The following is a 23,465-nucleotide window of genomic DNA, read 5'->3' as shown; positions in this document are numbered from 1 at the left end:
GAAAACCTGGTTTTTCAGCTCTCCAAATTAACTAATTCTGTGAACTAAAGCTATTTGACTTCTGATCCTAATTTTTATCAGTCACACAATGGAGTTAATGATATACCAAAGGAAGTTGGACAAGAACACATACACTTAGCCATACATGGTGGCGCATACTTGTAATCCCTGCACTTTGGGAAGCTAAGGCAGGAGGATCACTTGAGGCCAGGAGTTTGAAACCAGCCTGAGCAGCACAATGAGACGCCGTGTCTACAAAAAATAGAAAAATTAACTGGGTATGTTAGTGAGCACCTGTAGTCCTAGCTACTCAGGAGGCTCTTGAGCCCAGGAGCTTGAGGTTGCTGTGAGCTATGATGACACCACTGCACTCTAGCCTGGGCAACAGAGTGAGACTCTTTCTTAAAAAAAGAAAGAAAAAAGGAAACGTGAACATATGTAAACATACTCTGGCAGAAATGAAAGAGTGAACTGAATACTGCTGCACTCATTCATTCGTTAATTCATGAATTTATGAACTAGTGTCTGTTGAAGCCTGAATCATTGTAAGATGGAGTCCCGGTCCTCAAGGAGCTCAGGTCTACCCACAGGGAGGCAGAGTGGTCACTTGCAGCACACAGTGTGATCAGGGCTCTTATGTCAAAGTGTGCCAGGAGAGAAGGTAAAAAGAGAGGGTGCAGGGATGGCATTCCAGGCAAGGGGCCCTACATGGGCACAGGCATGAAGGTGCACCAGCTTTTGCTCTTCAAAGGATCACTAGGGTAGCTGAGTGGACCTGGGCAAGAGTATAAGAAATGAGGCAAAGAGGTTTTGTGAGTGCTTTGTAATCTCACAGCATCCCTGGGTGGAGGTTCTGCTTGTTACTGGGAAGATTACCTCATATCGAGGACTCAGGAGGGTGTTTCTAGGGCATTGATTTTCAACCTGTGCGCCACGGCCCACTACTGTGGTGTGAGAGGATCTTAGATGTGCTGCAAAAATTGTTAAAGATCATTGATTAAATTATTTTCAGAAGAAGTTCAAAGCATGGTAAGTATATTCTTTTTGTTTTATACTTTTTTTCATCAACATAATATAAGTGTGCCACGGAAGATTAACTATAAGTCCAGTGTGCTGTGAGATAAAAAAGATTGAAAAACACTGTTCTAGGTAATTCAGCTTTGGGGTTTTTTTTGTTTTTGTTTTTTTGCTCCCCCCGACCCCCCTCCCTCCCCCAAAAAGGAATGTTGATTGTTACCTCTGAGCATTTCTGGATCACCTCCCAGATTTGCTTTACTCTGGGAGTTCCCGGGTCGCCTCACCCCCAGGAAGTTTGAGCAGTGTGTGAGCTTGTGCAAAGCTAAGGGTAGGTGTCAGTGAACTGGGTTCTAATCACACTGCCCTTGTAACCTTCTATGTGGCCTTACGCAAGTCGCTTAATGCCTCTGAGTGTCCTCTGTGAAGGGACCTCTAACTTCACCTGGCAAGAGACGGATACATAATGCCTTGGAAGATAAAGCCCCACACAGAGAGACAGCATCATTCTTCTTCATTGCCCAAGCACCTGAATTATAAAGCCTCACCATAGCCCGAGAAACATATTTATGCCACCCACTGTCTCGGTAATACAACTGGCCACTTGGGAAGCGACATTATTTTGCTTGTCTCACCAACTTCTCCTTTCTGCTCAAACTATTGAAGGAAGCAGTTGAGATGAGACCTTCTGGAAATTCCATACATAGAAATGGACTGGAGTCATCTGTGGCCCGTTGTGTCCGTCTCCCCTTATCTGCTGAGGATCAATGACTAGTTGGTTCTGCTTTTGTCAGCAGTTCTGATCAGATTACATATGTTTAATTGTGTTGGTTGTTGTCTCAGTGTTGGTTTTCACTTTGGAAACTTTTAAGGAACTTGCCCCAGAGGAATTTCCCCTGCTGGAATGTTCCTGTAGTGTAGTTCCCAGTCCACGGCTGCTGTTGGCACCTACACATGTCAGGTCCCCCAGGTGAGACGAGTGCCCCAGTAACCGGGCCATGAAATCTCACTCTTCATCAGCTTTTCTCCCCAGTTATTGGAGACTTGCTGTAAGCCAGGTACTGTGTGGGTGTCCTGCACGTGAGCCCTGCTGTCTGCATCACAACCTGATGAGGCAGGTGCCAGAGTCTCACTGTGCACCTAAGGATGTGCCTGGGATTTACGTTGGTAGACACCACCTGCAAAGCTCTTTAACCTGAGCCAGGTTGTTTCCTGTCTTATCTCCCATATGACTGTCCAAGTCAGGGGAAGGTGGGGGTCTGCAGAGAGGGAAGTAGAACAGAAAATAATTGAGTCATTTATATTCATTGCATGGTTGTGTCTCATCCTTTCCTTTTATTGCTGGGAATTTATTTAACAAAGAACATTGGAATTGCCCTCAGAGTCTGAAGTCTAAGGTCAGAGTACACTGAAGTGCTTATGTTCATTGCTAGGGACCAGATGAGCAGAAAGGGAGCAGGCCTGGACTAGCTGGCTTCAATAAGGACATCTATGGGGAGTAGGAGAGGGCACCCAGGGTCCAGGCCTTGTTCTGCCTCTTAGGGACTGAGGGAAGGTGGTTTTGTCTCTGAGCTGTGGTTTTGGTGACTTGCTGGAGCCAACCCACATCAAATGGGTGAGCTATTTCTTCCTAACTTTGTCCCAATGTGGTAATAATTTCGTTATGGAAATTATGTAAATGCTGTCAATTGAGAGTTCCCCCACCCAAGAGCTGGTTTTTAAACAGTTACCAGCACACCCCTGCTCAATTTCCTCATCCATAAAAATGCGGGTAGTATAGGCAGTCCCTGGGTCTATGAATAAAATAGGTTCTATAGGTTTATTCTCGAGTTGAATTTGTATTTAAGTGGAACATGTATATTTACCTATTACGTGTAATAGCCTCCATTTGTGTGAGTTGCATGTCAGTCAGTTGTATGTTTGTAACTCGGGGACTTACTATAATACCCCCATTCATACAATAAGTTGTATGTAAGTTAGATATTTGTGACTCGGGGACTGCCTGTAATACCCAACCTCACAGGACCACTGGGAGGTGACATGCATGTGAGCATTTTGCAAACTAAAGCATGACATGTGTATATAGATACACATGTTTATTATAATTTTTTATAGTTTTTATGTGAAAAGCTGTATTTTTTTAAACTTTGCAGAAATAGGAAATACATGGGAATCAGGGCGTGTAAGACAGGTAAAGCATAGATACACAGACAAATCAAGTGGACAATGTCAGACCGTAAGCTGATCATAGGATGACATTTGAGATCATACAGACCTTCCTCATGAAGCCAGAGGGGTTTCTTCTCACTGGCTTCAGGGCCCTGAGGACCAAAGCCCTGTCATTTGTTAACAGAATGAGGTTGAGCATTTTTCATGGTTTTCTTTGGTAAATGCCGGTGGCAGTGGCTGTGGTGGAATGAGCCAACAGACAGGCAGACCTGCATTTGAAGCCTGGTTTGTCACGTAACTTACCACCTGGTTGAATTCGGGCAAGACCCTTAGCCTTTTTGAGCTCAGTTTCCTCATTTATGAAACATGATACCTCCTTAGTAGAGTTTTGGGAGACCCTTGGAGAGGGGTAGACTATATGTTGGATTTGTGTTGTTTCTGCTCTTTCTTCTGGGCTCCCTCACAGCTCTGTTCTTATCACTGTCTTCAGACTCCAATTGGATCCCTAGTTTGCAGAATGCAGCTCAGGGAATCATAAAAGAAACTCCCACTATGTAGTCTGACCTAGAATGTTCTTTTCTCTATGTGTCTCTTCCTTAATAAAAAAATATTTATTGAGACTTTGCTGATGCTTAAGCCTTTGCTGCATACAGTTAAGAGAGAATAAGGAAGTAGAATAATAATAGCAATCATTTGCTAAGTATTCCATAGTAATTAATTTAATCAGCATATCAATCCTAGTGTTTAAACACAGCAATGTGGCAGATTAAAAATGACTGTGCATTCTCACGGGCGGTGTCTGTGGCTCAGTGAGTAGGGTGTTGGCCCCATATCCCGAGGGTGGCGGGTTCGAACCCAGCCCCAGCCAAACTGCAACAAAAAATAGCCGGGCATTGTGGGGGGCATCTGTAGTCTCAGCTACTCAGGAGGCTGAGGCACGAGAATCACCTAAGCCAAAGAGTTAGAAGTTGCTGTGAGCTGGGATACCATGGCACTCTACCAAGGGCAATAATTTGAGACTATGTCTCCAAAAAAAAAAAAGACTGCATTCTTTGACATTCTGTCATCAAGAGAGAGTCTATCATCCCTTTCCTTAAATCTATGACTTCTTTGACCAACAGAATAAAGCAGAAGTGACACTATACAAGTTCCATATATAGCTTTTTTAAAAAAACTGGCAGCTTCTGCTTATTCCCTGGGAGCTCTGAGTTGCCATGTAGGGAGTTTTATGTCTCCAAGACCACCATAATGGAAATACCACATGAAGAAAGACCTGGACACCTCTCTCCCTCCGTAGGAGAGCACATGTGGCTTACATGACATGAGTGCCATGACATCACAGCTCCATAGGAGGGAGAGAGGTCTGAGAGAAAGACAAGCCTAGCTGAACCCAGCCTTCCAGCTTTTCCTGCCAGGGCACCATGCATGAACAAAAGCATCCAACCCCCAGCTGAATACCACCAAAAGACCTAGTCAGCACTATGAGGAACAGAAGAATCACCCAGCTGAGCCTTGCCTAAATTCCTAAACCACAAATTGTGAGCTACATTAAGATGGTAATTGTTTTAAGCCACTAAATTTTATAAATAGTTTGTTACACCACAATAGATAACTGGAATAATTTTTATCCCCATTATATAGATGGAGAAATTGAGGCACAGAGAATTGAAGTGGCTTGCTCAAGGTCACACATTAATAAATGGCAGCACCGGGATTTCTAGGATTTAAACCCCAGAAACCTGGCTTCCCAGCACATTTTATTAACACTGCAATGTTCTGCTCTTTAATTGGAAATATGTTCTACTCACAAGGAGATGTCTACCCACTTTGGGATGCAAGAACCACTCACACTACATAATTAGGGAATTATATAAGACATTCATTTGTTCATTTACTCAATTTAAGGGCAATAGGGGCCAGGCACAGTAGCTCGCACCTGTAATCCTAGCACTGTAAGAGGCCAAGGCAAGAGGATCCCTTGAGCTCAGGAGTTCAAGACTAGCCTGAGCAAAAGGGAAACCCCATCTCTACTAAAAATAGAAAAAGTTAGCCAGAAGTGGCTGCATTCCCCTGCATGCAGGGGCTCATCTGTATTGAGATGAGCTGTGAGTGTAAAATATACACCAATTGTGAACACTTAGTATGAAAAAAATATAAAATGTCCCATTAGTAATGCTTAATATATTTATGGTATGTTGAAATAACAGTATTTTGGATATATTGTGTTAAATGAAATATATTATTAAGATTCATTTTACCTGTTTACTGTTTCTAATGTGGCTATGAGAAAATTCAAAATTGCACACGTGGCTTACATTATATTTCTCTTGAGCAGCAAAGTCTAAAGCACCTCCTATGGGTGAGGGCACAGACTGCAGAGTCAGACTGACTCAAGGCCATGTCCTGGCCTCATTATTCCCTGGCTATGACCTTCAGCCAGCCAGCTGCTTAGATTCTCTGGGGCTCATAGAGAGCCCCTGAGTCTTCTAGACCTTAGGCTGAAGGTCTCAAATGCTGGAGTGGGGCAAACTTGGTAAGTAAGATCTTAACATTGAAGCTGGTGTTTTCTGGGATTCATGTCAGCTTTTCTCCTGTGGCACTTGGGGCTATTCTGACTATCGGCACAGTACCCTGGGCCATCTCCCTTCCCTCCCATCTCCTCTGCTCCCAGAGAGAATAAAGTGTTTTTTCAAGACATCTCCTCACCCCTGTGGGATTGTTCTCCCAGACTTGCAACTCCTTCCAGGACAGCGCTTCTGCTCAGCATCTCCCCTTCCCTCCCTCCACCTTGCCTTCTCCCAGAAAACCTCCCTGCTTGGTTTGTCTTTATTTAGTCTTCCTGACACTTGGTAATTCACAAATCTGTCCAATGTCTCCCCTTCTGTTTTGGCATCAAAACCTATAAATAGCTCCCAGACGAAGTTCCAGCTGCATCGTGACAGTTTGTACAATTTGTATTCCTTTCTCAGACTCTTAAAGCCTCATCTGTGCACTCGCTCAGTATGGAAGAGCAGCTTCCATGAAAAGGAATCTTTTATTACAGTATGAACAGGGTAGCAGGGAGTCTCCTCAGTGTGACTGTCCATGTGGGGGTCAGAGACAATGCTTTCAGCAACGGTGAGCCCTATGAAGCATGTGGCGTGGTCCATGACAGTGAAAAGGAGATCTGGGCCCTGTTCTCTAGAAACTTCATTCTGGGCCTGGGTCAGGCCTGTGAACAAATCATGATGTGGCGTGATCAGCTTTAAAGTGGCGTGTGAGAGCAAGGAACCAGCAGTTCTGCCCAGGAAGGTCCCACTGAGGGCTGGTAGGGTTCTGAGCCTGGCCTGCAAGGGGAGGCATTTCTGTTGGCAGCAAAGCAGGGACACATTCCAACAGGAGGCAGCAGGATGCCCTCTCTCAGCTCCACACCACCTCTCTAAGGAACATGCTAGCTGGCAGCTCCTGGTCATGACTCAGTGACCCCCTTGGACCAGTTACCTGAGCTCTCAAAGCCTGAGTTTCTTTGTCTATGAAAGATAGATAATGAGTTAGGATGATGATTGGAAATACAGAGCTTGGGCGGGGTGGGCTAATGCACACCTGTAATCTCAGCACTCTGGGAGACCCAAACAGGAGGATAACTTGAGGCCAGGAATTCAAGGCCAGCCTGGACAACATAGTGAGACCCCTGTCTCTACAAAAAGTTTTAAAATTAGCCAAGTGTGGTAGTGTGTGCCTATAGTCCCAGCTACTCAGGAACCTGAGGCAGGAGGATCACACGAGCCTAGGATTTCAAGGTTACAAGGCTACATCATGCCACTGCACTCCAGCCTGGATGACAGGGTCACACTCTTACTCACAAAAATAAAAAAAACAAAAACAAAATATAGAGCTTGGGGTGGTGCCTGTGACTCAGTGAGTAGAGCGCCGGCCCCATATACCCAGGATGGTGGGTTTAAACCCAGTCCTGAACAAACTGCAACAAAAAAATAGCTGGGCGTTGTGGCGGATGCCTATAGTCCCAGCTACTCTGTGGGCTGAGGCAAGAGAATCAACTAATCCCAAGAGCTGGAGGTTGCTGTGAGCTGGGACGGCATGGCACTCTACTGAGGATGACAAAGTAAGACTCTGTCTGTAAAAAATATATGTATATATATAGAGAGAGCTTGGCAGTGGGGACTTAATAATTAATGAATTAAAACCTTGGAAACTATAACTTCCTATTACTAATCAGGGGGCTCAAATCTATGCAAAGCCCAGTACTGGGAAGTGGGGAGAGGTGGCAAACAACAGCAGTCCAGAATCAGAATCTAGACCCGAGAGCACCAGACAGAAGAAGACTCCAGTAATCACCTGGGCTGCTTCCTCCAGCAAGGTGATGGTGTACCTTCCCCGGATCTCAGTTTCCCCCTCTGTGCAACTGGGGGCGGGGGGAGGTGTGCACAGCTGTCTCTTAAAGGCCCTTGTGTTCTGGCCAGAGGGGCACTGGGTAAACTCTCTGCTTCCCTACTCTATGGGCCTTCCCCACTCTAAACTCCCAGCCCTGCAGTGTGCACACAAGCCCCAGAGGACACTGGACCAAAGAGAGGATGATCTTCCACTTTACAGGTAGAGGTGTGGGCAGGTGGTGAACATATAGGGTTCCCAGGCTGGTCAGCGCTCTGCTACAGAGGCAAAGGTGCCCACCCCACATGAGCAGTTGTAACTAACAAGAGAGAAAGGGAGCTTTTGCAGGCACATTTTCCAGTCGGCATCCTCTCCCAGCTCCCTGAGCCCTAACTCCCCCCATGCCCTCCTTCCACCCCCAGATCCCCCACTTCTCTGTTATCTTCTGTGAAGCAGCTGTCCTTCACTCAGAGCCTGTGTGTTGGGTCCGGCTCTAGCCTTTACACAATGACCAAGAGGGCCTATGAGGGCCTTGGTTACAATTCTTTTTACCTGGCAGAGAAAGCAAGTCTCAGAGAGTCCAAGGCAGTCTGTACTGTCCAGGTTTGGACATTGCCTGCAGCAGGAACAAGCATTTTCCCACGCTCTGTTCCAGTCCTTACATGGTAGCAAATCTGCTCAGAGAACGAGGAGAGGTACTGCCAGCAGAGGACTGTTTGTTCTTTTCCTTCTCCTGACCACTTCTGCCTTCTGCTGGTAGCAGGGATGCTGGAAGCTCCAGTCTAGCAGTGCCCTTCCTTTAGGTAGGAGAGGGCTGTTCTCCTATTTTGCAGGCAAGGTGGCTGCATTACAATGTCAAAGCAAGTGTGTGCCAGAGCTAGGCCTTGGAACCAAAGGGTCCCCAGGACTTCAGAGATATTGCTACCCTCCCCGGCTCCACCCCTGGGAACAGGGGAAGCTGTTTTCATGTGTTTCTAAAACAGGCCTTTTGATTGTAGGCCTGGTTAACAGCAGCAAACAGCTCTTTCTTAGCTTTAGCCAAAATTGGCCAAGTGATGGTTCCCATAGCAACTGTGGTATTGCTGAGCATCAGTGGACCCTAGCCAGAAGGTAACTATTGACCTTTAAAATGGGGAAGGAGGGACAGCGCCTGTGGCTCAAAGGAGTAGGGTGCCGGCCCCATATGGGTTCAAACCCAGCCCTGGCCAAAAATCACAAAAAAAAAAAAAAAAATGGGGAAGGAGCCTGCTCCTTACTGTGGCTGGCAGGGTGGCCGGCAGAGTGGCCCACAGGCTGGCTGAGCAGAGCAGGAGAGGCACTTGGGAAAGTGGACAAGTTCCTTTCCCCACCTGTGAGGCCCTGTCGGCACCCTCCCTCCTGCTGCCCAGCCCCTTGTCCCTTTGAGTTTTTACCCTCTCCTCTCCTGGCCTATTCTGTCAGGGACCCAGCTTAGTGACCTAATGCCCCTTTTGGAAAGGGGACCAGAATCCATTAGAGTCAGATCTTCCAACCCGTTCTGGGTGACAGGAGGATTCAGAGAAGGTATACTCAGTGGCATCACACAAAGACCGAAGGGTAAGGCCACTTCCTGGGCCTAGCAGACGTTCCCCTGTAGCCAGGTACAATGGCATTTTCCCCCCAAGCATTGAGCCCTCTGAAAGATTAGACATCCCTCTCATCTAGGAGTGGTATCCAACCCTTCTGTGCTTCCCTCTGGTGACAGTTTCTTCCTGGGGCAGTTCTAATTCATCCAATGCTCATTTCTAAACATCCGTATTGAGGCCTTGCTACAGGAAGGACTTTTTCTTAGATGAAATCAATTAACATCTCTCCCATCTCTACCCAACAAAATTTTCAATCCTCAGAGGTGAATGAGCTGGTTGTTTTAAATCTCTACCCCACCCCTCCAGGAAAGCGTTCCAGATGGGTCCCAGGGCCCACACCACTGGCAAATTCTATCACCCTTCTAACTGAGGCTTCTCTCAACATCCTCATCCATTTACTCCTTATGTTTACAGACTATGAGCACAGTAAATATTAGTTGGTGAATGAATGCGTAATGAAAATATCCTAGCCAAGAGTAACTAACCAAGCCTTTCAAATGGGGGTCATAACTGGAAAATGAACAACTTCTATTGTTGACCCAAATTGGAACTGAGATCTGTGGGGTTAACAGAGCTGTCTACTGACAGGAAAGATTGGGTTTGTGTTTTCCCAGTAAGTGCATATTCCATCAACAAAAGTCCTCACCAAGGTGCATCCTCGTTAGATGCTGTCATGTCCTGATCGTTTGCCTCATCAAAGCCCAGGGTCAGGCTTAGATTAGCAAATGTTTGTCCTTCATTTGTTGGCATAGATAAATTAAACCCTATGAAGGCATGTGTCAATAGGCATTCTCAGCTTAGAGTGAACATGATGAAAGACAAGTTTCCATTTGTTGAATACATTAGCCTCAATTACTGGGAATTTGTAATGATTATAACTGAGCGTGTCTGAAATTTATCTTTGCATCAGCCACGAATGCCATGAATGCATCTATGAAAGGAATTAATAGTGCCAGTAAGATTGCAGAGAGGACTTTGCCCTAGATGTGAATAATAACTGGTTAAAGGCCCATTATACATTAACTACATCAATAGATAGGAGTGGCTGTTAATTAAAGCACACTGCAAATAGCTCTATTGAATCTGTTAGACACCAGCTGAGCGCCTATTATTTTGCAGACAAGCTTGGATAGCATTTGTTTTTCATTCTTAAAATAAATATTTGAAAGACCTTGTTGAGAGGATGAAAAGACAAGGCCAGGCAAGGTGGCATGCACCTGTAACCCCAACTACTTGGGAGACTGAGGCTAGAAGATTGATTGAGCCCAGGAGTTTGAAACCAGCCTGGGCAATGGGGTGGGGTGGATGAAAAGTAAAATTACAGAATAAGAGAGAATATTCTCAAATCATATATCTGACAAAAGACTTATACCTAGATTATATAAAGAACTCACAAAATACAACAGTAAAGACAAGTAACCCAATTAAAAATGGGAAAAGGATCTGAATAGACATTTTTGCAAAGTCCTCCATTTGAGGGGTGGCTATTAATTCTTCAGTCTTACATTTACAATGCCCAATGAAGGCATTACTCTGCCTTCATTACTATATAGCCATCTGCCCCAATTTAAGTTTAGAAATTACCAGTTTGAGTAATAGCTGAACCTATTCGAAATGTTAATAAAGGTTTTGTTGCATGGTAGCATAAAAAAAAAAAGCACATGAAAAGATACTCAACATTACTAATCATTAAGGAAATGAAAATTAAAACCACAATGAGATACTACTTCACACCCACTAGAATGGCTATAACAGAAAAGCAGACAATAATAAGTGTTTGAGGGCATGGAGAAATTGGAACCCTTATACATTGCTGATGGGGATGTAAAATGATGCTGTCACTCTGGAAAACAGTTTTTGCAGTTCCTTAAATATATAGAACTACCATCTAACTAAGAAATTACATTCCTAAGTATGTACCCAAAAGAAATTAAAACATTCACATAACAACTTAGACACAATTGTTCATAGCAGCATTATTTGTAGTAGCCAAAACATGGAAACTGCCCAAATGTCCGTCAACTGATAGATGGATAAACAACGTGATATATCCACACAGTAGAATGTTCAGCCATAAAGAGGAATGAAGTACTGATTCATGCTGCAACATGGACGAACCTTGACAACATTATGGCAAGTGGAAAAAGTCAGTCACAAAGGACTACGGGTTGTATGATTGCATTTATGTGACATGCCCGGAACAGGCAAATCTAGAGAGACAGAAAATAGATTAGTGGTCACCAGGAGCTTTGAGGAGGGGAGAATGGGAAATGCTAATAGGTACAGGATTTCTTTTGGGGATCATGAAAATGTTCTAAAATTACAAAGATGGTTGTACAATTCTGTGAATATACTAAAAATCATTGACTTGGGCACTTTAAATTGGAGAATTGTATGGTATGTGAATTAGATCTCATTAGAGAGTTAAAAAAACAAAACCCAAACCTGAAACATTAAAAAAAAAAAATAGAAAATAGGCAACAGGCATGAACAGACATTTCACCGAAGAGGATATACAGATGGAAAATAACTACATGAAAAGATGTTCCCAACATCATTATCATTAGAGAAAATGCAAATTGAACCACAATGAGCTATTACTCTATACCTATTACGGTGTTTAATATGAAAAATAGAGACAGTGCCAAAGGCTGGTGATAATGGGGAGAAACTGGGTCACCCCTACAGTGGCAATGTACAGTGGTGTGGTGCCCCTGGAAGGCACTGTGGCAGTTCTTTTGAAAACTACAGATGGATTTAGCTCATAGCAATTTGCACTTACGCTCATATATCCCAGAAAAGTGAAAACACATTTTCACACAGAAACTTGGACACAAATGTTCGCAGCAGGTTCATGCATACAAACTGGAACCTTTAGTGGATGAAAGGCTAAACAAACTGTGGTACGTCCATACCATAGAATACTCCTCGGCAGGAAAAAAAGGAAACAAATTATCAATTTACTCAACAACTTGGATGAACCGCAAGGAAATTATACTGAAAGTAAAAGCCGATCTCAAAAGGCTAGACATATACTTTTTGATTCCATGTACAGGACATTTGTGAAATGATAAATATAATCACAGAAGTGATTATATTATTATAACTATTAGTGGTTGACAGGGTGAGGGATGGGCAGAGATGTGGATGGGCTGTAAATGGTGGCACAGGGGAGTCTTGTAAGCTGGATCAGTTGTGATTGTGATGATTGCTCAAAGCTACCCATTGATAAAATTGCCTAGTGCTATACAAACACACACATGTAAAAATAAGTGCATGTAAAACTGGGGACACTTGAATAAGCTCTATAGATTGAACCAAGGTCAATTTCCTGGTTTTGACACTGTGCTCTAATTATGAACGACGTTACTCACCATTGGGGGAGCTGGGGAAGGGGTGTGCATGACTTTCCTATTCGTTTCTTTACAACTTCTTGTGAATCTACAAGTATTTCAAAATAAAATATTTCATGCATTCACAATTAGATAGATAATTTGAGATCTGGCAATGTGTCAAGTAGCATGCTAGATGCTGGGGATACCGTGGAGAATAAAAGATACACACATGGTCTCTGCCCTTGGCATTTCATTTTTGTTACTGAGTGATAAAACTGACTTTCTTTTTCATTTTTTTCTCTTTTTTAGAGACAGACTCTTTCTCTGTTACCTAGACTAGAGTGCAGTTGCATCATCTTAGCTCTGCAACCTCAAACTCTTGGGCTCAAGCAATTCTCTTGCCTCAACCTCCCAAGTAGCTGGGACTATAGGCACCTGCCACCATGCCCGACTAATTTTTCTGTTTTTAAAAGAGATGGGGTCTTGTTCTTGCTCAGGCGAGTCTCAAACTCCTGACCTCAAGCACTCTGCCCACTTTGGCCTCTCAGAGTGCTAAGATTACAGGCGTGAACCACTGCGCCTACCCCAAACTGAATTTCTGTAAAAAAATAAAAAAATAAAAAAACTTTCTAATAACTTTCAGTTCTCTACCAGTGTTCCATTTTGATGTTGAGATTGTAAATTCCAGGATCCAGACTGGCACGTATGTGCCAAGCATCTCCACCTATCCCACACACAGCCTTGATGTGAGTCATAAAGTGACACATCACCGGGGCATGTGCTGCATTCACCAAGCTGGTGCCTGTTCTCTTACCTCGTCTTTGAAATGCTTTTAAAGGGGTCTGGTATGTTCCCACTGAGGCTTTTGTTGAGGAGCCTGGGAGATTGTATACAGTGTGACAAGTCACAGGAGACCAGCTGGAACTGGCATCTTTGCTGGGGAGGAGCAGGCAACCAGGTCAGGCTCCCTGTCAAGGTCAGAAATGGACACTGGATGTCCTGAGGCTGTGTCAGAGCTGGCTTGGCAGGGTTAGGGGTGATGTGGTCTCCTGGATGGAAGGTGGCACAAGGGGCTTGTCAGCTGTGTCCAGTAGGGCTGTGAGTGGCTACTAAAGCAACATGAGCTGAGAGGACACTGGAAACGTAATTGGCTTTAGACAAAAATCTTTACTGTATCTCTGCTTACAGAAGGCAAATATGCCCATTATAAAAATCTCAGAAAATCATAATGCAGGAAGTGAAATTCAAACCACTCTTTGTGTGTTTCTTCCTTTTTTTAGTAATGGCTTTATTCCGATGTATTTACTTAATGTAATCAGTATCACACTATTCTCCTGTTAAAAGTATACAACTTCAATGTGTTCACAGAGTCATGCGGCCATCACCACAGGCAACATAAGAACATTTTCAGCACCTCCAAAAAGACACCTCATGGTGCATGACAGGGTGAATGTACTTTATGTCACTGAACTCCATTTAGAAATGACTAAAATGCTAAATTTTATGTAATTTATAGTTTACCACAATAAGAAAAAAAAGGCTCACACCCTTTAGCTCTCGTTTCCCCACCCCCAGCCCTAAGCAACCACTAACCTCCCTTCCATCTCTATTTATATTTGGACCCCTCTAGATTTCAACACCATAAAGGTCCTCACCGTGTGGCTGTCACAGAGCTGGGCTTAGGGCAGGGGTTGTGCAAAACCCGCGCCTGCTCCAGCGAGTTTACAGCCTTGTGGTCCGAGCACCCATGCCTCTGCATCACAGTATAAACTGGTGTAGCATTTCCCTGACAGGAGAATGAGTGGTGTGGGTGGTACACCCTGTGTGTGGCTGTCCAGTGGCAGAGGTCAGAATCCCCAGGAAACAAAGACTTTGGGGCAGAAGGCGGACCTAGAACCGAGCTCTGGAGGCCCAGGGATTCTCTGGGCAGGACACACAGCACAGGGAAAAGCCAGGAGGCAGCAGAGAGGGCTGCATTAACAGGGGAGAGCAGGAAAATATTTGCTGAGGGACAAGGTCTCTATGGAGGAGCCCCCAGATGAGCCCAAGTGAGGCCACAGATGACCACAAACTGGGTGGCTTAAGATAGCAGAGATTTCTTCTTTCATGGTTGTGAGGCCAAAAATCTGAAATCAAGGTGTCGACAGGGTGGATTCCCTCTGCAGACTCTGGGAGAGTCTGTTTCCTGCTTCTCTCTTGGCTTCTAGTAGCTGCTGCCAATCCTTGGGGTTCCTTGGCTTGTGGATCCCTTGTGCCAGTCTGCCTCTGGCCTCACATCGCATTGCCTTCTGTGCCCCGTGGCATGTCCTCACATGGCATTCTGATGAGAAAACACCAGTCATTGAATGCAGGGTCCACCCTGATTCAGTATGGCCTCATTTTAAGTAGATTACATCTATAAGATCCTATTTCTAAATCAGGCCACCTTCACAGGTACTGGGGTTTAAAACTTTAACACATCTTTTAGGGGGACTATTCTACTCTCAACAGGTAGGAACTTTATCATCCCTGTTTTACAGCTGAAGAAACTGAGGTACAGAGAGGATAAGCAACATCGTGGAGACATGCCCACACGTGGGCAGTGTGGCCAGGGAGCCAAAGGGAGGTGCAGGATGAGAGGTGGGGAGTCCTGGAGGTTAAGCCACCACTCCTTGGAACAAAGGACTGATTGTCTCATACCAATTTGCATTCACCTCTGTTCCAGAAGGGTGTCTGTTAGGTCTTCTTCAAGTCCTAGGTGTCCTTTGGGGTCCCTAGAGGAAAGGGCTATGAGCCATTTGGTGGGAGGTTTAAGATCCTAGCCACAGTACCCTTGCAGCCTCTGTCCCTCTGGGGTCTCCCTCGTGGACAGACTTACAGTAAACATCCATTGATCTCCCAAACTGCAGTGCCGTGCCCTGTGTTGAGTGCTGAGGGAGACTCAGAGATGGGCCAAGCCCTGTCCTGGGCATGCAGGGGGTCCCTCAGCTGTGGCCTTAGTGTGAGGGGATGCTGTTTGCATGGTCAGGAGGGGGGGAAGCGGAGCAAGGACCGGGACTGGGGGAGAATAGGTCTAATCACAAAGACACAAGCATGCTTTGACACAACCGCAGTTTAACAGTAAAACAGTAACTGGGCCTCTATGTCAAGAACTACACTGGGGGCTGAGCTCAGTGGCTCATGCCTATAATCCTAGCACTCAGGGTGGCTGTGACAGGTGGATTGCTTGAGCTGAGGAGTTAGAGACCAGCCTGAGCAAGAGCAAGACCCAGTCTCTCCTAACTAGCTGGGTGCTGTGGCAGGCCCCTGTAATCCCAGCCACTTGGGAGACTGAGGCAAGAGGATCACTTGAGCCCAAGAGTTTGAGGTTGCTGTGAGCTAGGATGCCAGAGTGTCTGAAAAAAAAAAGAGAGAGAGAGAGAACTACACTGGAGCCTGGGTTCCAAAAGCAAATGGGTTCTGGTCCCTGCACCCAGGGAGCTGACACAGCAAGCTGACCTGCTTTAGTAGACTAAATCTAAAGTCATGTGACTATGCCATTTTAGGATAGGGTGCAGGCCTTTATGTAAAATGAGGCGGGGTGGGCATGGAAGGAACAGTGGCTGACCCTTGTCAAGATTTTATCTGTGTTCTTGGACCACAGATAAAAGGTTGGACCACATCTCAATGATGAGGGAAAACTGCTAATTGTTGGGTATTCCCAGTATCCTAGGCTGGGCTTTTTGTGTGCTTTACCCCTTATCCTGCTCAAGGGATTCATGAGAAGGGTCTTTCCCTTCCATCTTACCAGGTGAGGGTGGATGCTGTCCCGTCTCCCCTTACTGCTGCAGGATTTTGGCCCCAGGCTCCCTTGGCCACAACCTGTGCTCCTCCTTGTGGAGAGTCAGCCACATGCGGATGCAGCGCTAGGTGGCGCTGGGCCACTTGAAGTCACCACCTATGAATTCACAGCATGGTGGTTCTCACGCTTAAGTCATTCGTAGGCATCCTCCAGTTATCTGGCATACATAGTCTAGTTAATATTTTTCTTTAAACTGTCTTCTAAAATTGTTTATTAATATGAAGGGTAAACTATCTCTTTGCCATAAATAGATGAATGGAATTTTTTTTTTGTGAGAGAGAAGATCTCTGTAGCCCAGGCTGGAGTGAAGTGGCACCATCATAGGCAGGCAGACCTGGGCAACATCCCTCCTGCTGGGCCATCATTGTCCCTAGCATTGTCGAGCTGTAAGACTGTTACTTGGGATGGCCCTGATAAATTAAATGTTTAATTCTTCTATTACAGTCTAGAATCTTCTGTGTTATTTTGACAAAAATGATGACTGTGTATTAATTAACACCAGAAATTACAATATGTAATCTCCTGAATCTCAGTTAACAGCATAGAAGTCCGTTCCTCAGTTACCTGAGGTCCAGCTGGCAGCTGATGTGCCGAGGGCACTACCGTGGGGGCTGCTGGTCTTTCATCTGGGATCCCCAACGCCCTTCGGAAGCTAATCTGGCAAGTGCACAGCACCCCAAGGGCAGGAAAGCCCTGACATTTTACAGCTCTGGCAAGGACCAGGATTAAAGCATTTGCCCAAGATCCCATCCCCAGGTGAGGCCACAGGGGCCAGGCACTGTGGTAGGTGCTGGGACCCATAATGAACATGACAGATGCCCTCCTACCTCACCCTTGGAGAGCTGACACCTCCTTCCACGCTTGTCTTTGGAGGAAAATTCACCCAAGGCCTTTCTCATCTCTCCTCAGTATTGTACCTGGAAGGCTCAGTTCTTGTGTTTGAGGACATCTTCAGACTGGTGGCATTCTACTGTGTCAGTAGGTGAGTAGACCTGGGCCTGCCGGAGGTCATCTGTCCTAGGGAAGCCTCAGAGGATGCAGAGAGGAGAAATCCCCTGGCTTAGCTCTGGTAACCACTAGGGGATGTATTAGCTCTGATGCTCCCATAGACCTTCTGGTAAGATCCTTTCCCTCATCCCCACCTGCCTCTCTGGCTCACTCCTAGTGTCAAGGACAGCTTGGACCTGATCCAGGCTCACTGCAGGGGTTATAGAAGGAACTTCCTACAGAAGCAGCAGGAGGAGCTGATCCGCCTTCATGGGAGGGAGGTGTGATTATCAGGCAGCTGTTGGGTGGAGTAGATGTCTGGTAACCACCCTCAGAACTGCCTTCTTTATTCATAACTGGTTTCAGATCAATAAGAATTTAAAAACACATTTTAGTGTCATAAGCCCATGGTTTAAGTTACAGAACCTTGATAAGGGCTGGTCAGAGAGATTGGGCAGGATGTGTTCGGATCCTGAAGTGAGCTCCAAGCCTATTGCTCCATCAGGCCAATGGAGAAAACCCCTCCCCACCTCCCAGGACCCTCCTTGCCTAGATGGGCAGAAAAGGTCACTGATACTAACACTTGATGCTAACGGCTGCCACCTATTAAAGGCTTACCAGGTACTCGGCACTGTACTAGAGGCTTTTATACCTATTGTCTTTTTAAATCTTGCAGACAATTTCTGGAGGTAGGTGCTGTTGCTGTCCCCATTTTACAGATGAGGAAACTGAGAGGGAGAGAAGTAATTTGCATAGCAGTAAATGGAAGAGCAGACCTTCAAACTAGATACAGCTCCCAAGTCCATGCCCTTTGCTATAGCCGCCTTGCTGCGTGCATCCTGCTATAATTCTCATGCCCTCTAGTACATCCCTCAAGGGCCAGCAGAGGCCCCTGGGTATGTTACAATACGTCAGGCTCTCAGGGTTACAGGCCCTTTCTTGTTCTGAGAAGTTCTCACTTTAGCAGAAGGGACCTGGCATAGTGTTTGGTGCATGCTAGGTGCTGTAAAGGAATGGATGACTGGATGATAACATAATTGCCCAGCCCAGAATGACCAAGAACTTGAGTTGGTTACTTAATCTCTCTGAGCCTCAGCTTCTTCCTCTGTAAAATGGGAATGATAAGATTAAGTATATTGATTCTGGAGGATGGAATAAGAGAACACTTTAAAGAGACAAGGCTCTGCCCCCAGAAATAAAATGAAAGAGAAAAGTTCTGCTTCAAGGTGCTCACCCCAGTTCTGACGCAAACCCTCGTGCTCAAGGCTGGATGTGGACTGGCATGAGGATTCTAGGGATGGTTTCCAGATCTGGCTGGGTCCTGCAGTCACCACTGAGCTGGTTAAAAACACTGACTCCTGGGGCCCACCCAGGAGAACCTGCCTCTGTGGTCTGGGATGGGCCACAGGAATTTGCCTTTATAAGGACCTGCAGACCAAGGTTTGAAAACTGCTTTCAGGGTATTGATACTTATTGCTGAGCTGAGGGTCTTCTAGGGACCTGCTTCTAGGATCTGCAAGGGATGATTAGGGCATGTCCTGAAGGAGAAAGCAGCCAAGGACGAGAAAGTGGGACAGAAGTCCTGTGAGGTGTGACTTCAGGGCCATCCCCACCCAGCCTGGGCCTGTGGGCAGCTCTGTAGCATAAAGTAGACCTGGGGGTACGCCTACACATTTGCGACAAGTCCTTGAGGGTCACAGATGCCCCACCTTGGGACAGGGGGTATACAGACAAGTAAAGGGTTCTGGTTGGGGTGATGTGTCAGCAACAACTGCTACAACTAGCTGCCATGGGTTGGGCATCAGTATTGAGTCAGACTTTGTTGCTGGCACCACCTGCAGAGTCCTTTCTAACCCCTACAATGTTAATACTTTTAGAGAAGGTATTATTACCTGCAGACCCACTTCAGGAGACTAATGACCCCAGATCATGAACCTACTCCAGGGATGTGCTGAGCTTCAGAGCCTGTGACCCCTGGAAAGGGCTGAGCAGAGCAGCTATCACAAAGTAAGTGCTTGAGAAATGATCAAGCATGTTCTTGTTGCTGTTCTAGATGAAGAAATGAAGGCTGGGGTGTGACCCGCCCTGGGTTGCACAGCTCAGTTCTGAGCCAGATTAGAACCCAGGTGTGTCTGATTCCAAGCCCCAGCTGGGTCTGCCCAGGCCTGGAACTGAGAGGACGCCTGTGCTGCTCGCTGGCCAGCCTCTCCCTCTGCATATAGGGGACACAAAGGCCTCTTTATGGAAGAGGTGACATTGGGGACCAGGAATTCTAGGCACAGGGAACAGTATGTGCAGTGGGAAAGCTATAGGCAGCCTCAGGAGTGGTTTCATGGGTCAAACTGAACACACGAGTGGAAGGTAAGATGTTCAGAAGGCCTCCAATGCCATCCCTAGGAGTTGCAGAGACTTCCTTCCGCCAGTGCTGTGAGCCTGTTGCTGATAGTTTAACTGCTCTTTAGCAGGGCAAGGTGAGCACAGCAGGTTGAGGGATCGAAGCCAGGGGGGAGAGTGGAGACCAGGTAGGGGTCATGCACCCATCTGGGCCCTGGAAGGTGCCTGCCCCTGGTAGTGCCTGGGGGAACCAAAAATGGTGGGGTCAGATACTTGAGCAGTGGCTGGGGGAGGCCGGGGAGTTGCCAGAAGTCTCAGTCTTGGGTCTCAGGAGGATGAACACACTTGATCATTCCTTGAGCACTTACTTGGTGCCAGGTGCTCTGCTCCACTCCTTGCAAGGATCACAGGGTCTGATCCTCAGCACAGCCCTGGGTATGGGAGTCATTCATTTCAAGAAGTGGGTGTCATTGCCCAAAATGAGGAAGGAAGGAAGGAGCCACCTGGGCCTCCCCCACTATCCCCCGGGTGTGCCCAATGTTATGACTAAGCAGCCACCCTCCTTTCCTGGAGGAGGGCGTACAAGAGGAGGGCAGTCATCTTTGCCCTTGGAGAACCTGTTGTCATCAAGCCTGGGAGCCTCTGATTTATGGCTGACCAGTCAGAAGTACTAGTGGCCTGGGACTTGCACTGCTCCCGAGATGGAGGTTGTCTTGGGAAACTGACCCCTGAAGTCTGCAGAGCCTGACCCTAACTCCAGGTAATCAATGTGAGAATTGAACTGAATTATTGGTTACCCAGATAGTGTCTGGAGAATTGGACAATAGGTGGTTGGTGGGGGTCCTAAAATCAATTTAATAGATTATGACATTTTTTATAAGTAAAAAAAGTAAATTGGACTAGAAAATATCAGAATGTGTCTCATGTAGTTGGAATCAGTTTTGTTTTGCTAAAGTTTTAGTTGTGTGCATGTACACGCTGTATGATGTCAGATGTGTTTCTCACTGACAGTCATGATCAAAAAAGTTTGCAAAACACCAGCCTGAACAGAGGCCTCTGGAGAGGGGCACTGGCACACTGGGAGGTGCACAGACCAACCCCCCAGAGCATGGGAAATAATGTTGGAATATTTATTATAAAATTCCCATTTTTGAAATCTCTATTGTTGTAAATACTCTTTAATGGACTTAATAGGTTATGAGGAAACACACACACATACCCCTCTGGAAGATTACTTCATGTTAGTGTTTTGTAATACCTCTGACTTCAGGGGCCCTGATCCCCACTCACGCCTGCATCCACCAGGATCCCCCTGAGAGCCACTTTAAAATGTGAATTCTCAGCCCAACCTCAGCACTTGATGCTGGGAACCCTTGAGCAATCTAGCAATCAGAAGTTCCCCAATTCTGCAGAATATGGGCATGTGTTGGGGACCCAGCGGACCTCACAATTGTCCAGTTCTCTCTTGCTTTTTGGTTGTCAGTGTGTGTTCATGTGGAGGCCCCACCACCTCTGCACCCCACCAGGAGGGCTTCCCTGGCATTTCCAAGACTCCAGGACTTGGCCTTTGGGTGTGAATTAGCCACACATGTACCCCTGCTTTCAGACCTCTCCCTTCTCCCTCTTTGCATCTTGCTCATTTTTATTTAGGCGGGAAGGCTTGCCACCCTAACCCCAAACTAGGTGGTTTGCCTGGGTTCTGCCTTTGTGGGTGAGCACCTTTGTGGGCACCACTGAGACACACTGAAGCTGAGGTGGAGGACCAGGGTGTTGGTCATTGTTTTTTAGAACTGGGAGGAGCAAGCTGCTGGGAGAGCTTTTGAGCCCCACAGGCATTGTTGGAGTGTGAACGGGTGCAAGGCTGGGCAAAGAGGGTCTGTTTGGCAAGGTCTGTTATTTCTCAAAAAATATATACCTTGTGGCCCAGAAGACTCAGACCTAGGAATCTATCAGTAGAAGTACTAGCTTGAGGGCAGAAAGATTATGTGCTACAGTTGTTCTTTGCAGCATAGTTTGATCCTGTGGCAATTTGGAAATAATTTTTTGCCAAAAAGTGAGTAGGGATTAAGAGCTCTAACCCTGGAGCCAGTCTGCCTGCATTCAAATTTAGGCACCGTCACTTGTAAACTATGAAATAGGGCCAAGCCTCTGAGTCTCTCTGTGCCTCAGTTTTCTCAGCTATGAGATGGGTATAAGGAAAGTACCTACTTCACAGAGTTGGAGAAAGGATTTGAAGAACTAATGTGCATAAAGTGCTTACAACAGTGCCTGGGCACTGGGTAAGCTCTGTTTGTGTTAGCATTATGGGAAGAAACAGCTTGAATGTCCATGAAAAGAAGAAAAATAAATGAAAATCATCCCACAGAATACTCTGCAGCATAGAAAAAGGAAGAGATCAGTATAGATGTATGGACTTGTGGAAATGCTCCCTTTGTGTATATAGATAGCCTGATTGTAAAGTGAAGGGATCAAGCTGCAGAACAGTATGTAACATAGTGCCATTTTGGAGAGTGTGCGCATGTGTGCACATGTATGTGTGAGTATTTATGTGTGTGCATGCTTGTATATGTACATGGACATGCACATGTGCACATGTATGTGTGAGTACTTGCATGTCTGTGCAAGTGTGTTTGAGCATGTGCATGTGTGTGCACATGTATGGGCATGTGTGTGTGTGGATGAAGAAGAGCCAGGCAGGTCGCTCCCCAGCGGGTTTGCAGTAGGATCCTCTGAAGAGGGAGCACCTGCACATTTTATTTCAAGCACTTTTTGTATTGTTTGAATTTGCTACAGTGAATAGATGTTTCTTTTCTTTCCTTTTCTTTTCTTTTCTTTTTTTTATTTTGAGACAGAGTCTCACTCTGTCACCCTTGGTAGAGTGCCATGGTGTCACAGCTCACAGCAACCTCAAGCTCTTGGGCTTAAGTGATTCTCTTGCCTCAGCCTTCCAAGTAGCTGGGACTACAGGCACCCACCACAACACCCGGCTATTTTTGTTGTTATTGTTGTTGTTGTTGTTGTTGTTGTTGTTGTTTAGCAGGCCCAGGCTGGGTTCAAACCCGCCAGCCCCGGTGTTATGTGGCCAGTGCCCTAGCCACTGAGCTACCGGCACCAAGCCAGGTGTTTCTTTTCTAATTCAAAAAAATTTAACATTTTTTAAAATGAAGATGATAGTAGTGCCCACATCAGAGGGGTGTTACAAGGACCAAGTGGAATAACATAGGTTAAGTTCTTGGTGCATGATTGATAGAGCTCAATGCATGATAGTTCCCTTTCTCTCAAAGAAAGGTGCAAGTTAAAGGAATTGCCCTGTATGGAATCAATATATGTATCAGTGTGGAGTTTTAAATGTGTCAGTGTTTCTGTCAGAAACTTACTACTGGCTGGGTGATCTCCGGCAAGTTCCTAACCTCTCTGAGTCTGTGTCATTGCCTGTAAAACAGAGGTACCAATGCCTAATACTATTAGGACTGCTGTGATGTAATGTAGTAGTAATATCCTTTGATGTATGTTCTGTAAAACACCGAGACCAGCACCCAGCACGTGGTAGATGTTCAACAAACACCCACATCCTGTGGGAAGAGGCAGCCCTTGGGGAGTGCTGCATTGGGTAGTGTGTGGGGAGAAAGAGGCGGGGCAGCCTTTGAATACCAGGTCATGGAGGAAAAAGAGATCCGTGGTGTGGCCTCAAAGGATGTGTAAAATCTGAGTGGATGTGGGCAGTGGGACAAAAGGGCTGTAGGAAAATAAGCATAGTGTTTTGGAAGGCCATGGGGAGGCCCCTGAGTGCAGGGGAAGGCTCTGCGGGGGCAGATGTGGGGAATGAGCAGGAGA

At 46.0% G+C, this 23,465-nt stretch overlaps 1 protein-coding gene across 4 annotated transcripts in view; it reads left to right on the top strand.

The window, feature by feature from the left end:
• The window catches only part of RIN3 (Ras and Rab interactor 3), a 130,853-nt gene that overhangs the window by 67,289 nt on the left and 40,099 nt on the right, over positions 1-23,465 (top strand). For all 4 annotated transcript variants that reach the window (XM_053601627.1, XM_053601628.1, XM_053601626.1 and 1 more), the window contains one exon: positions 17,220-17,292. In XM_053601627.1, coding sequence (XP_053457602.1) covers positions 17,220-17,292 — 73 coding nt within the window. The remainder of the gene's footprint in view (positions 1-17,219; positions 17,293-23,465) is intronic.

This window comes from Nycticebus coucang, chromosome 9 (genome assembly GCF_027406575.1).
Source record: "Nycticebus coucang isolate mNycCou1 chromosome 9, mNycCou1.pri, whole genome shotgun sequence".
NCBI lineage: Eukaryota > Metazoa > Chordata > Mammalia > Primates > Lorisidae > Nycticebus > Nycticebus coucang.
This window is presented reverse-complemented; position numbering and strand designations above follow the sequence as displayed.